Source organism: Corvus cornix, chromosome 22 (assembly GCF_000738735.6).
Source record: "Corvus cornix cornix isolate S_Up_H32 chromosome 22, ASM73873v5, whole genome shotgun sequence".
Taxonomy (NCBI): Eukaryota; Metazoa; Chordata; class Aves; order Passeriformes; family Corvidae; genus Corvus; species Corvus cornix.
Window position 1 is genome coordinate 2756462 of NC_046351.1, and position 15327 is coordinate 2771788.

General features: G+C 42.0%; 1 protein-coding gene across 2 annotated transcripts in view; it reads left to right on the plus strand.

Annotated features, from left to right (window-relative positions):
* The window catches only part of PPP2R2A (protein phosphatase 2 regulatory subunit Balpha), a 36198-nt gene that overhangs the window by 16896 nt on the left and 3975 nt on the right, over positions 1-15327 (plus strand). For both annotated transcript variants that reach the window (XM_039564280.1, XM_010408274.3), the window contains exons 3-6: positions 11138-11235; positions 14137-14302; positions 14775-14887; positions 15092-15269. In XM_039564280.1, the coding sequence (XP_039420214.1) occupies positions 11138-11235; positions 14137-14302; positions 14775-14887; positions 15092-15269 (555 nt within the window). The remainder of the gene's footprint in view (positions 1-11137; positions 11236-14136; positions 14303-14774; positions 14888-15091; positions 15270-15327) is intronic.

The following is a 15327-nucleotide window of genomic DNA, read 5'->3' on the forward strand; positions in this document are numbered from 1 at the left end:
AACACAATGTTGCTTAGGTTTTATATTTTATGTATTTTGTGTTTCTGTTATTTTTTTTTTTCCTATTTCACATCAAACTCATCCTTCCTCATGGAGTGCTAAGGGTGCATAGCCTCCAATCATGGTGTTACCCAACCTCTGGATAACTACTGTTCCCCGTCTTTTTTTGGTAATCCTAAACTGTGAGTGAAGAGGAGTTTTCACTGTAATTGAAATGGGATTGATGCAACGCTGAGTGTGACACATCCTCAGTAGGAGGGCCACTCTTCTTTTCCTCTTCCCCACCTGAAAATAGATTTAAGCTTCAGGGGCTGGAAGCTCTCAGCAGCTGAATTTTGTGATGTTACAAAACTGAACCCCATGGAAGCTTTTTCCATCAAACAGGTGCCTGGCATTTAAAAATGCTGAAATGCTGGATTTACTGTTGATTACTTTTTGTTTAAAAGCAGAACAATTCTGCTTGGAAGGAGGAAAGCTTGTGGACAGATTGAGCCCTTTTAAAAGAAAAAAATTTGTTATTATTCTGTAATACTGCGGTAGCTGCAGAGAAGAGGCTCAAGGAAAAGCTGTGACCTTTAAGTGTGCATTCCTAATTCTGGATAAATGTTGTAGTTCTACAACCTGTGAGACACTCACCCTCCTTTCTGAGGTGACTTCATCTGGGCACCAGGAGTGGGGTTGGCTTTCTGCCACTCAGGCCTCTCCTGTTTATGATATTAATAAACTGGTGTCAAATGTCCTGGGAACAGTTGATGCAGGTTGAAAGACCTTTGTTTCAGCCAACAATAGACCTGAATTAGTGTGAATAGGAAAAGCAAATAGGCACTTCCTGTCGTATTTGAAGGAATACTTGAGTTTGGGAAGCATGTCTATTAAGAGATGTGAACTGAATGCTCATCACTTGCTCTTTGTCCCCAGCAAAATGTTCCCTATGTGTGTATCTCTGTTATCTTCCTAAATATGTTTGCAGTGCTAATGATATAAGGTGGAATTCCGTTTGAATACATTATTTAGGGTATTCTTTGGGGGAAAAACTCTACATCTGTGTAATGAAGATTTAAAAGGGGGAATTGACTTAGTTGTTGCTTTCCTAATCACATTTATTCCTCAGATGAAAGCATAGAGGCCTGTTGCAAAGACTAGCAACTATCAGGATAAATTGAAATAATGGAGTGGTGCCTCAGCCCACCTCGAGGTTGAGCTGCCTTTCACAGAGTGCTGTAACTGCTGTTTGTGGTTTCCAGGCAGAGGATGTCTTTAGAGCCTCCAGGGAATTCTTGTCAGGTATTAAATAATCCCTTATTATGGAGTTTGAAGTATTTTCAGGCTGATGTAGCTCGTGTTGAGTTGAAAAATGGCTCTGTCTTGAGCTGGTAAGGTCACCACTTTGCAGTAGTGTTCACATGGAGTTACTGAGACAGCAGCAATCTCCCAGAGTTGTGGAGCTCTGGAAGAAGCTTCAGACACACACCCCCTCAATTCCAGGATGGGATGGACTGTAGGGTAGATTGCCTTGGGTGTACATGTAAGATACACCCACAGAGATGGAGGCAGCTCCCAAAGGACTTGGGAACTGCAGCAAGGCCCACAACTCCTGTTTTGCTGATCCCAGGGTGTTACATTTTTCACATCAACTACTGCTGGAGCCAAGTTAACCTTTACCTATTAAATATGCGGTGCCTGGGTGTGGGCAGCCCAGTCAGCAAGAGTTTTTTGGGGTGTTTATTTTTCTGGTCTGTTGTAAATGTATTTATTTTTCTGCTTCTCTGTATGTGATCAGACTGCCTGTGCCTTCCTCTGTTCCCCCAACTAGATCATGTCCAGCTTAGGGGCAAGGCAAGTACTGGGAACTCTGGTTTGCAGCATCTTTTGAACTAAATTCATTCAGTTTATACTCTTTTGCTTGGTGGATGGAGGGAGTTTGCCTGTTGGTCTCCTGTGCGTGTGTTCTGAAAGGAACTGCAGTCATCTCTTAAAGTTTAAAAATAGGAAGTAATTAATCAGGGTGATGAGGGTTAATGGTTTCTATCCAGAAACCAAACAGCTTTGCATTTGTTTGTATAGAGAGAACATTCTTACGTCTGCTGTTGTTGAACCTTTAACAGGAGAGGATTTTTCACAGTAATTTTTGAAACACTTCCTACTAAAAACTTATTTGGGGTTAAAAACCCCAAAACTATTTAATTCTCTCATCAAATGAAATGGTTTCAAGGGGGCAGTTGAGGACTGTTTCCTGCTAACAAATCCTAATCCTTTAGGGTTTCTTTCTTCTGTAGGTTTGCAGTGAAGTTGGCATGAAAGGAGTTTCAGAGTGCAGTGCCAGACTCAGTGAGCAGAAATAAAACCTACAGCCCAATGGTTAAAGTGGTCATGGTACAGTGGATCACAATTTTAAATCAATTTAAGGCGTAATCAGTTTTGGGAAGTTCCTTGCCAAAACTCAGTATTACTTTTCAGTGTGAATGGTTTCTTTTCACAGAGGTAAAATTTCAGAGCAATTTTATGTCATTTTCAGTGGTAGGAAGCAGGGACACATCAGTGTCTGACACATCTGTTTTCAGAGTGGTTTGACTTGCTGCTGTTTGTCATCTCTGTTTTTCCCTGCCATCACAGGTGTCTTAAAGTCCTGTGTACTGGAGACTTGAGTTTCCTACTATAAATGGAGACAGGAAGCCAGTGATCTGAACATTAAATCAGTTTCCTTTCTGGTCCAGCAAAGCCAGATTCTGGCCTTGTTGTAGGTGGAAGCTCGTGGAGACTCTGCACACAGAAATGCAGTTAAATGGCATTTTGGGTGGGGGCTCGATGGCCTGTACAAATCCAGCTGTGCTAGCTGGAGATGTGGTTGCTCCTGAGTGTGTTCCTTGCTTTCCCCCACAGCAAATTTCCTCATCTGATTCCTTCAGCTCAGTCTCAGTGAACTCTTGTTAGCTTAGCAAAATACAAACTGTTTAACAGAAATGAAATGTGTTGCAATTGTTCACAGACGTTTGAGGTGGTGGCAGTGTCTGTTGAAGATGATTATAAGTGTTCCCTGTAGTGATTTCTGCTACTTCTGAGAGTTGCTGGTTTTGCACATTTCTTTGTCGGTCTCTTGCCTTGGTCCAAAAATGGACTGTGGGGGAAAATAATGGTGAATTTGGTGCTGGAAACGTGCCCTGAGTGGAGATGTTGAAGCAGTTGCCCAGTGAGGCACAGGAGTTGTTTGCCAAACACAGGAGTTAAAACGTTCAGTGTGCTGCTGCCTCTCCAACCTGGATTGTAATGTTGACCATAGATTATGCTTTCTATGAATTCTGTTTAAATGAGGAAGTTACTTGGATGCCACGGTTAATTTGAGATCACATAAAGATTTCTGGATGCATAAGAAGCTGCTGTTCCAGATGAGAGATTAGCAGATGGTGATTCTGTTCCCTGCTTTACTATTGTAAAGCTGTAAAACACTTAGTCTTTGTTCCTATCCCAACTTGTAGAAGCTTTTGAGAGTCACTTCTGTGATAATCCTGTTCTCTGCAGTTCCGATGTCATACTCTCACTCCGGCTTTGCAGGGAGGAGCAGCTTCTGGTGCGTGGGACAGATGGATTTGGAGTTGTTCTGCTGTGAGCACTGAGCCCAGGAAAGCTATTTAGGAGCATTACTGGCCTTACATAAAACTAATGGCAACAAGATTAGGGCTGGTGCCACTGGTCCTGCAGTGGGAGGGGGTGGAAATTTGCTGTTGTGTTTTCTAGGAAGTCACAAGGCTTAACAAAACTTATTTGCATGAATTTATGAAATCACCTAAATAACACTGTTTTGTACTTGAGTATTACGTTGCATTATCTCTAGGCTATCTAAGTGTTACAAATGCAGCTGTAAGTTCCAAGCCATCCTAATACACGTAAATCCTATGGAGTCTTGGAGTATTGGTTCTTTCCCTTGCCTTCAGTTCCTCCTTTCATCATAAAAAAGTGACTTAATTCCAACTCCTGCTTCTGAAGACTGGTGATTAACAGAGTGTTCTTGCTGTCATTGCTGGTATATGGATTTGACAGCACAAAGAGTGATCTCAGGAGAATGTGGCACACTCTGAGCTGTGCTTTGCCATGCAAGAGTAGAGCCCTGCTTACCCGGGAGCCCACAGTGAGCAGGGCAGGCATGGGGCATGCTAATGTGACTTAGGAAGTGACAGGAAAAGCTTAATCGAGGGGTATCAAACTTTAATTTTAGGGAGCTAAATAAAAAGTTAAAAATTAAATGTGTAGTAGTAACAATAATGACTTTCTAATCCAAAGTTGAACTCACTGTTGGACTAGAATTTACCTAGTGTATCTTTTCTCAAAGATTGGCAAAGTGGGAGAAGAAAGGGTGAATAAAAAAAAAGAAATGGGAATATAGAGGAATCTAGGAAATTAGAGTGAAGTTACAGTGGCTTAGGCCTGCTTGACGAGGCTTATATTTGATTGTTTTACTTAGGTGAGTTGTTTATGCTGTGAAGTACTATGTGTATTCCCTGCTTGGACAGTGGTGTCTTGTGTTTGTTACACATAGGTAGGGATGTAAATAGGACTGGGAGAGTCTCAGCTCTGAAGTGCATCTCCCCCCAAACAGCACTAAATGCTTTCAGCATCAGCAGGGAAATGATGACTTCATCATGGTTGTGTTCTTCATTTTCAGCCTCCCAGGGCTGTTCAAGTGAGTTCACTCACTTGGAGTGAACATGCAGGCCAGGAAACACTCTGTAAATCTTCCTCTCTGTACAACTCCCAGGTTTGCACAAGCCAGCAAACCCAGCCTAGTTACCGTCTGCTGGAGCTGCATCCTGGGCTCCTGTGTTGTTTGTGTCTGCCCTGGCAGGGCCAACGGCACTGAGAAGCGAGTTGGACATCAGACAAATTCCCCTCCCTGGGAAGGAGGGCAGCTTTGTGTGCTGCAGAATTCCAGGGCTGGTACTTGGGAGAGAACAAGGAACCAGCTGGCTCTGGCAGAGATGCACAGCACAGAGGGAGGATTTTTGCCACAAGGGCAATAACCTCTTTCTGGTTTCTCTATTTCTACGTGCATTTCTTCCTGTCCTCATATTTTAAGGAATTAATATATTTTTAATGCCCTCTCTAGTAGAGAAGAGGTCTATTTAAAGGACTTCTGGAAAGAGTCTCAAGCAGTAAATTGAACAGTAGGAATGCCTTCTCCCAGCTGCCTTTGGATTTGTTGCCTAGTCACTTCAGGGAGACAGAATGAATGCAGGGAATCACTCCTGCAAGTGAATGAAGAAGAGGGAAATGAAGTCAATAGCAAAACTGGTCATGGTAACTTTAGAGCATACAATCCTTGTGTTTCCTTCCCCCTCTCCACAGACGTAAATTAGGGATGAGGCTGGAATGCAGAGGGTGTTTTCTTTTATACCACCAGCACTAAACAGTGAATGGCATTTTGCTCTTTTATTCTTGTCCTGGGGTGTGGAGTTGTGGTACCCTGTGTTGGGAGCTCTCCTCTTCAGACAGACATGTGTCATCACCCTGCCTTAATTTTACTTCCTGTTCACTTTGGGATTAACACCTCACTATCTACCTTCAGAGATAAATACACAATATTTCAGGACTCTGGATAAATGCAGTAAAACCAAATCACAAACCATGGGGTGTTGGTGGGCTGACTCAGTCTCAGTGCATTGTGGAGCTGCTTAAAGTATTTGAAGCCTTGGAAGAGCTTTTGTTTTCTATGCAGTGTCTTTCATTGTTTGTTTTTTTTTCCCAGCAATGAAGTACATAACTCCAAAACAAAACCATTACTGGAAACAAGAAAGTCCAATCAAAAGCCACAATTTTCTGTCATTAGCTGTGACTTGAGGTGGAGTTTCTGGAAGTTGCATCTGTTCAGTAGTTTGAAGCAGGGAGGTTTTGCCTCACCCTGGATTGGAAACGACCAAGCAACCCACAAGTGATTTCCAGACACTTAAGGTCTGTAGGTTCTCCTGGACAGATACCCTTTCTCTCTCTAGGAAGAATGGCTCAGGTACACTCAGCAATTGTGCATCAAATTCAAATATTTCACTGTCTTTATCTCTCATGATGTTTATCCATTCCTCTGCTGCTTCCTCAGTTTGAGGCTGTTTGAGCTTCCTTGGATTTTAATACTAATCCTCAAAGTTGGTTTCTTAATGTTTCCCTTTTAAGACGGTTTCTGAAGGATCCTTGGAATGACTGATTGATGTTTAGTTTGATGATAATAGGTTTTCCAGGCTGATAAACTGAGGAGGTGGTCTCCACATTAGGTCAGTGAATTCTGTTTTCACTCCCCAGGACAGAATTGCCAACCTGTAAATAATCTGCTCTGCTTTATGGACAAGATTTGTTTGAGTTGCTCCTTTGGAAAATTCCAGAAACTGTGTTTTGAGCCACTGGGAAAGTGTATAAACAGTGCTTTCTAAATAATTTTATAATGCTTTTTAAATGCTACAATTCTTTGTTCAGTCCTTGGAAGCATCAGGAGATTGCTCCACTTGTGTAAACACTCTGATTTACTTGCTCTCTGCTTAGGCAGCAGATCAACGTGATTCCAAAAACTTGCACAGAAACCTTTTGGGTCTGGTGAAATAAAGCCTCTCTTTGTTCCTGCCATGATTGACTTGCTGCTGCAGAGTAGGTGACATGTTTTGCCTACCAAGCATGTTTTCTAATCAGAGTTTATATAAAGTTCATGGAACATTGAAATAGATAGCCTCTTCTCTACTAATAACATCCCCTTTTTTCTATTACTGGAAACAAATTTAATACAGAATTGCTTTTCAGGTTTGCAATGGGGCTTCTGGAATGAAGTCATTGCACTACAGTTTTGTTTTGCTGGTTTGGATTGATGAAGCTGGTTTATTCCCTTTTTCCATAGACATTTGGACAGTGGTAAAACTCCACCACAATACTTTCTCTAAAGTTGCAGAAAACTTGATGTTTACAGTGCACATGTAGTTCTGCATTCACTGCAACATGTGAAAGGCCCCCAAAATGTGAAAGTGTTTTTAAGTATTTGTCACTGAGTTTTTCTTGTTCCAAACACTGCTTTTAATAGGGGAAAAGGCATTTGAGATCTGTTGGGATTCCTTTCTTCCTCTTTTTTCATTTGAACGGGTTCTCTTTCCAGTGCATTGACCCAGTGGCCTCAGAGCCTTACCTGAAGCTCTGAGATGTGTTTTACCCTTTTCCTATTCCCTGCCAAAGCCAGACACTTTGTTTAGATTCCTTTGGCTCCTCAGGTTCCTGTCTCCATGTCTATAATGGAAGAATTTAGTCCTGCTTGAATCCAGTTAAGTGTCCAGACCTTGCTGATGGATTTGATTTCTGTTGGAGCACTTGAAAAGTGAAGATGTCTCATTGAAGCTTAAAAAACTCAAAGCAGGTTGTGAAAATAAAGATGATGTGCAGAAGGAAAGGAAAGCTTGGCCAGATTGTAGATGCTGGATCTGGGAGAGCTATAGGGAGCTTTGGATGGCTCTGGGGAAAGCAGACTCTGCCGTGTCTCCATGTGCTGATGGGTCAGGGACCAAAACCTCTCTTTAGTTTGTGATTTTTGGGATCAGTGGCTTGGTTTGGCTGTAGAGTTTTATTTCTTTGAGGTGGGGATACAACTGTGCAGCAGCTTTGTGTTTCCGTAGTGCTTTGCTCAACCTGCTGCAGAACATTTTCACTCATAAATGGATTTCAGGCTGTGTAGGTGATTCCCACCCTGCCACCCCTTTGCTTTCAGGTCACTAAAAACCATTATTTGAAAGCGTTTAGCAGTCTCAGAAGTGTTTCTACAACAATGAGTGTCTGTGAAGGGATATTTTGTGGAACTAAAGGACAAATGTATGGATCTATGCAGAGATATACTTGTAAATGATGTAATAACCGCTGAATTCTTTGTCCCAAGTTATGCAAGAAGCAGAAACCTGGTTCACTTGGTACAGGTATTGCAGGTGCCCTGCAGGAATGAAGGTGTACCTTGCTGTCCTGATTTTTGTCATAATCATGTCTTCATCTCATGTGATTGATGCTGCCCTGTAGTGTTTGAAACCCTCAGCACTGGCAATGTCACACTGTATCTTGGTGTCAGAGATGTCCTGAAATGCTTGAGGGGAGGAGAACACAAATCTGATCTCCAGGGTACTGTGTGAAAGCAGATAACGCTATGGCCTAGGAGGGGTTTGGGTATCAGATAAGGGGTCAGTGGTTATTTCTCTCTGACGCTGTGCAAGAAGAAGAGGGCACTGAACTGCATCCTATTTCCAGCAGCCATCGGTGTGGTGGCAGTAGGGCACTACACACCTGCTTCTCCTCTAAATATTGCCCTGGAGTGCTCCTGGTGCTGGGAAGCGATCATTTCCCAGCGGGAGCAGCTCTGTGTTTGCAGGCTCTCACCTAGGGACAGGGGGGAAAACAGCACAGGCTGGGGATGCTCTGTTGTGCTGAAGGGCTGAAATCATCAGGGAATTACAATTACTATTGGAATAAAGCAGGATCAGATGGATACATGTTTCTGACATGTTCAGGGTGTTAACACAGATGAGAATCCATAAGCGAATCCGGGCACTGGGGAGGATGAAATGCTTCCCCTGTCAGTTCTCCAGCACCTTTAAATCCACTCAGGTCAGCACCAGTGCCCTGATGTCTGGCTCTTCCTTTGACCAAGGTGTGGGAATGTGGAATTCCAAACAGGGAGTTACTGGGTTTGAATGTACAACTGCTTGTTTTCTCTCCAGTACAGATTTCTTTGTAATATCTGCATCTCGGCCCTGGTTTGGAATTACTTAAGCAAAAATCACTTTTTTCTGACACATTTTTAGCATATTTTGTTTTGCCCATGGAAAGGGAACAATCCAAGATTACACTGTGGAAGGCACATTGGATTTATTGGTGTATCTTGAGTTTTAAAACAAATTAGTATCTTTCCATTGCAATTGCTGCTAATGAACACAACAGTTATTTGGTTTTAATTTAAAACTGATCCAAGTACTTGGAATGGTCTGCACGGTGTCAGGCGCTGGAGAGTTTTCTGTACCTTGTAACTGCTGCCTGAGCCTGCTGGACTGCTTGGAGGTGTGGGATGTGGGTGCTGAAAGTTTGTTTGTGCACCTGAGTCTGTGGTAAAGCAGGATCTGTATCAGCTTGGAGATCACTGGAGGAAAGCTTGGATTCTCCTGAAAATAAAAATAAATGCAGAAAGCAAGAATGTCACAAAAAAGTGGTTGTCTTTCTGCTATCTATGAGATTTGTATTATTAGTAAATACAACATATATCATCACCAGACCTAGGAAAAGAGAGATTTTTATCCTTAATGAAAGGTTTTTCTGGCTGTCGTTGCTGCCTGTTCTAAAATTTCCAGTGACTTTCACCGAATAAGTACTTTGGTGAATTTATCCATCTGTTCTTAGATGAATGTATGAGATTTCTAAGGCAATTTTTTCTTTGCTCTTCTCTTTCCACGTATATGGACACATTGGATCTGCTGATCATTTACTGTACTGACCATCAGAGCTTGTAGTGTTAAGTCTGTGTTTTTCACAATAGTAAGTATTCTGTGTACTTCTCACTGCTGAGAGATGTTAGTGTGTTTTTCTTCAATTAATTGATGACTTATTAAGGTGTTTTCCTATTGGAGGAGTACAACAATGTGCTTTGTATTGTGTGGAAAAGTCAAAATTTGACTGCTTGGTTTGCACTTCCCTCTTTCTGCACTTCGATGAATTGTTTGTTATCTCTATGCCCCGTTCACCTGGGAAAGGTACCTATTAAATACCATATCTGCAGCTCAGTGGTTTTCATCTTAAGCCTTACAGATGTGAGATAAATCACCTAATCTTGTTCACAAGTACAAGAATGACTGGCTGAAGTAACTGCTGCCTTGTGGGGGTTAAAAATGATGTGCACTGGAATTAAAGTTTTTCTCTGTGTGATCTGGATCCTGGTTCAGTGAGGTACAGGCTGAGGTTGTATTTCTGTCCTTAACTCTGTTTTGAGGCATTCCAGCCAGTTTGGGCAGTGCTGGGTGAGCATGGCAGGGAGGCTGGTGGGGGGATCTCTAGGGCAGTTTGTGCTGTATAATAAAAACTCAGTGGAGCTGGTGTTTAGCTCTAAATCAAGCAGGTATTGATCTTTTTTAACTCTAAAATGTTATGAATGCAATGGAGAATAAAGAAACCATCCCAGAGAAAATACTGTTTATCTACAGCTGACTGGCATGCGAGTGAAATGGCCTCAAGACTTGTGATGTAAAACTCTGAGGTAGTTTCTTCTGCAGAAAATTAGATTTATAGAGTTGTGTTGCAGTTTGGTGTTCCAGGAATGGTTTGGCTTTTGATATTCAACTATTTGGGAGTCAAAGGAGCATTTATACCTTTGGAAATGTGAATGGGTGGGCTTGAGCTTAAATTGTAATTTGTCCTTTCTGCTGTATGACCAGCTCAGTTTGATACTAGGGATTACTATTCTTTTCAGTGTGTATTCACAATTTAATTTTAGCACTCCCTATAAAAACACTTGTGATAATGTAAACATTCCTCATCCAGAAGAGATACTCAGGTTTTTTGGAGGCTGTTGAGGTTTTTGCCTAATTTTCTGCAGCTGTTTATTCCTTGCATTCCTTAGACACTGATGTCTGAACTTTTCTCCCCTGATACCTTTTGCCTTTAAGTTGTCAAATGTGTCCTGAGTCCTTAGAAAAACAAGATCATATGGATAATGATTGTGTCTAAATCATCCATTAGGAAAAATTGGGAAAATAAAGGTACACAGTTTCTCTGTGAAGGTACAATCTATACTATCTGAAGTAGAGTCAGAGTAGAAAAATCAGTTCTAAGAAGTTGATGATATTAAACCTTTAAGAACAAAGTAATGCACAACACCGAGCTTGTAGCTCTGGCACGGTGATCTATAACTGCTTCTCAAATGTATAGCTTAAAAAATTACTGTTATTTTTTGGAAGAAACTTCTACTTGCATTTTACAGATGTCCTTTAACTAAAGTATGTTTGTTTTTTTGTTTGGTTGTTTTGGAGGGTTTTTTTCTTGTTTTGGGATTTTTTTATTTTTGGGGGGGGGGGGGCAGAGTTTATCATGGCTTTCTTGGCCACTTGGTATTTAGAAGAATGACTAATCTGTGGGGTTTATTTTTGTTGTTCTGCAGCGGATATAATTTCTACAGTAGAATTTAACCATTCTGGAGAGTTGTTAGCAACAGGAGACAAGGGAGGGAGAGTTGTCATCTTTCAGCAGGAGCAGGAGGTGAGTGCTGCATAATTACACTATTACATGTTCTCTCTGTTCCTATTCATTCCCTTTTAAAAGACAAGGAGCATGGTTTTGTAGAACCCTTTACACAAAGTGCATGCGTGTGTGATAAGTGATTACGATACTGAATTTAATGAGAACTTTGTGACACCAGTAGAAATTATTTTAAACACTCTTTAGCTGTGGTCTAAAGAATGTTGAAATTGAAAATCAAAAAGGGGTAGGACATGAAAGACCCTTGAGGGAGCTGAAGTCGGTTCTTTTACAGTGACTCTTCCTGGCTGTGATGATGATTTCAGATTTCACTGTAGCTGGGGTTATTAAAAGTTGCCCTTAAGCAAGTGTGTGACTGTGACCTCAGATGTCCTTTTCCACTCTGGTATTAATCGGGTAAAACCACATAATTCTTGTAGCAGAGGTTCCTTTTATCCTTGTTTTTCAGTCTTTAGGCTCTACCCTACCCCTATGTCAGAGTGGGCAACTGAGCTGCAGTTAGGCTCACAGTGAGGCTGTGGTTAGAATGTATTTCAGGGAGATGTCACCTCACTGCCTAGAAATGTCACTTTTCGTTTTTTAGTCCTTCCTTCCATTTCCATTGTAAAACTCCCAAAGCTCGGGAATTCCTGGTTCCCAGAGCGGGGGGCTGGTCTGTGAGTGAGGCACGGTCCCTGTGCCAGCAGCTCCCCTTGGTCAGTGGGGACATCTAGTGGGGCTGTCTGGCACCAGCTCGTGAGGTATTTTGTGGCTTTTTATTGTTTTCTTTTCATTTCTTTATTATTTTTTAATTCTTGAGTTGTAACTTGATCCTTTTAAGAATCCTCTAATGTAGCTTAAAGCTGCAGCAGTTCCTTGCCTGCTCTTAGGTGAGCTGTGTTTAAATGACTCCTTGGTTTTTGGTGCATAACCCACAGCTCACATCTTTAGGAGCTGGGATCCAGGGGTAGGAAGAATCACCTGGGTTGTCAGATGAAATTCCAAAGAATTTTTTTTGGCATTTTTTGGCTTCTCTGTGTTTAGGGAGTGATTTGTGTTTAGGGAGTTAATTCCCTGATGCACTGGTAGTTAGTTGTTCCAACAAACAACTGTCTAGAGCAGGTTTTATATGTGAAAGTGTATAAAATACAAGTGTTTTATTTGGATTTCTGTGCCTCCTTCTGCCACACTGCACTGGAGTGCTTTGCAGACCACGCCTGCAGGAAGAGAAACGCTGACAAGGGCTGTGTGAAGAGCTGTGTAAACCTGTGTGGCTTCACCCACTGCCAAACTGCTGCCACCTCCGGGCTGGAATGTGGCAGCCGGTGACATCAGCTCAGTGCCAGGCAGGAAGTGAATACTGCATCTCCCAGAAACTGAGGAGGAATTTGCGTAGGCACAGTGCAGTTACCTAAATTGGAATTTAACATTAGGCACTTGGGCCAACACCTCTCCTTGTTTGGAATTTTCTTTTTCCTTTGAGCACCATGAGACTGAGAGTTTAAGTTTTGATTTTATCCCAAGGATGGATTTCACATATTACTGGGTTTATATATTATTCTGGTCCTGTAGAATTTTACTAGAATATACACACAGAATATTTAAGCCTCCGTCATTATGATAAGTCTGGGATTGAAGGAAAGTTCCCTGAATTTCCGAAGGCATTTCCTACAGCACAATAGATTTCCCTTCCAAGCTGTTCCATGCAGTGACCCAGCTTCACTTGTTAGTTATGACTGAGGCTTAGAACAAAGTCCCTTCCGTTCTCCAGGGTGGGAAAAGCAGTGTGAGGGAGAGGTGTGGTACAGAATTCTGGTGCCAAATGTGATTTCTAAGCATTTTTCTCCCTTCCTCCCCCCCCCCCCCCGCCAAGCTTGTTTTAAAGTGTAAGAATTCCTGCCAGCTCTCAGGGTATGAAGCACGAGAAAATGATGCAAGGAATGTGACAAATGTGGGCCATCAAGGGTTGTATCAGGTGTGTTTTGGTGAGGTACTGAGGGATGAAATGAGCCCATGGACATGAGACACCAGAGAAGGAAGGAGCAAAGTCCCCAGCCAGGAGCCTATCACAGCAAAGGCATCTGATGGTGCAATCTCTGGAGTGGGTGGGACAGGAATAAATCACAAAATTCACCTTGAAACCACTTCAGGTAAATGTGGGGAGCACTACATCAGAAATGGATCCATTTTTCTGCACCCAGTGGATGAAATTCAAGGTTCAGCCCATGCAGTGCAATATTTTGGTGCCTAAGACACAGCTTTTGGAAGGAGGAAATGTGCAAGTTTTTCAGTTTTGCAAACATTTCCACCTGGACAGGTAACCACAGGGGTGACTCTAATGCCAGAGCTGTATTCAGCAGAGGTGATGAGCTTTTTTCCCTTCTAGAATGAGGAAGAAAAAGCTGCTTAAGCAGTTCAGAAGCTCTTAGGGAGCTTGGAGTTTATAAACCAGAATAGTGGAGCTGCTGGTATAAATTTAGAGGTGCCATGTGGGATTTCCATAGTGTGCCTGGAAAGCTGAACGTACTCACAGAATAGATTTGCCATATGTGTGTCTGTGTAGTAGGGGAAGGAATATTCCCTTTAAACAGCAAAGGTAGAAAAATTAAAGGTGAAAGAAGATTTTTTTTAATTTTTTTTAAATATTTAGGCAAAATACTAGTTTGTTCAGCTGCTCAGCATTAATGTGAAAACTTGCTAGAGATGTTATTCACGTTCTGAGGGGAGTTTCTGCAAACTTAAGCTGCTGCATAAACTGTTTCTTCTCTGATGTTTTCTTAGCTGAAATAGTAGAAACTTCAATAAATTTCTTGCAAAAGAGATGATTCTCATCTCATTTGGTTGACAGGCTCACGAAAATCAAGCAGGTTGTACCCCAGTGTACATTGTATACATGTCTTGATCATTTAATTCTCTTTTTAGAACAAAACCCAGTCTCACAGCAGGGGAGAATACAATGTTTACAGTACCTTTCAAAGCCATGAACCAGAGTTTGACTACTTGAAAAGTTTAGAAATTGAAGAGAAGATCAACAAAATTAGGTGGTTACCCCAGAAAAATGCTGCTCAGTTTTTATTGTCTACAAATGGTAAGTTATGACTTTATTTTGCACCATAACATGTTATTATGTAGGTTTGCTATTAGGATTTGGTCTAATCCTCTCCAAAAAGCTGGAATCAAGCATGGTTTAACTGCAGGGATCTGGGGATGTGCCTCTGGTGGCTTCCCTGGGCACAGGTGTCCCCAGCACAGGGTAGTGTACTTGGGATTTCGTTGCTTTATAGCCCAGAGACCTTCACATGTGTGAGTTCCTGTGTCAGAGCTTACATCAATCATTCATAGCAATTCCTGTCCTAACTGAAACTTGCTGTAACTCTTATAAAAAGAACAAACTGTGGAGGAGGTTTTTTTAATGCTTTTTATCTTGTCTTGTTTTCCCTAAGCAACATTTTTGTCTTTTTTGGTGCACGTGGGTGGCCTTGTCTTGTTTGAAGGCATCAGCAGTGATGACTGGTGTCTCTCCACAGCTCTTATTTTAAACTGGGGCTGTTTCGTTGCAGATAAAACAATAAAGTTATGGAAAATCAGTGAAAGGGACAAAAGACCTGAGGGTTATAATTTAAAGGAGGAGGATGGACGGTATAGGGATCCTACTACAGTTACAACACTACGGGTGAGTAGCTCACAATCAGCTCATTTCTCCTCTCCCAGCCCATGGCTCAGGGAGGAACTGCCCCATCACATCATCATCTTTTCTGTGATGCCACTTGGCAGAAGTACTGACTTTTAAGATACTTCACCCAGCTCAGCATGTTGAAGTGCTGATGTCTGAGTTAGCTTTGGATCTCACTCTCACCCTGCTGTGTGTGTTGTGTAGGTGCCAGTGTTCAGGCCCATGGACCTCATGGTGGAAGCCAGCCCACGAAGGATATTTGCCAATGCCCACACGTATCACATCAATTCCATCTCCATCAATAGTGACTACGAAACGTACCTGTCTGCAGACGACCTGCGGATCAACCTGTGGCACCTAGAAATCACAGACAGAAGTTTTAGTATCCTTTTGCCAGTGTTCTGTGGGACTGGAAAAGGAAAACGGTTGGATTTTATTTC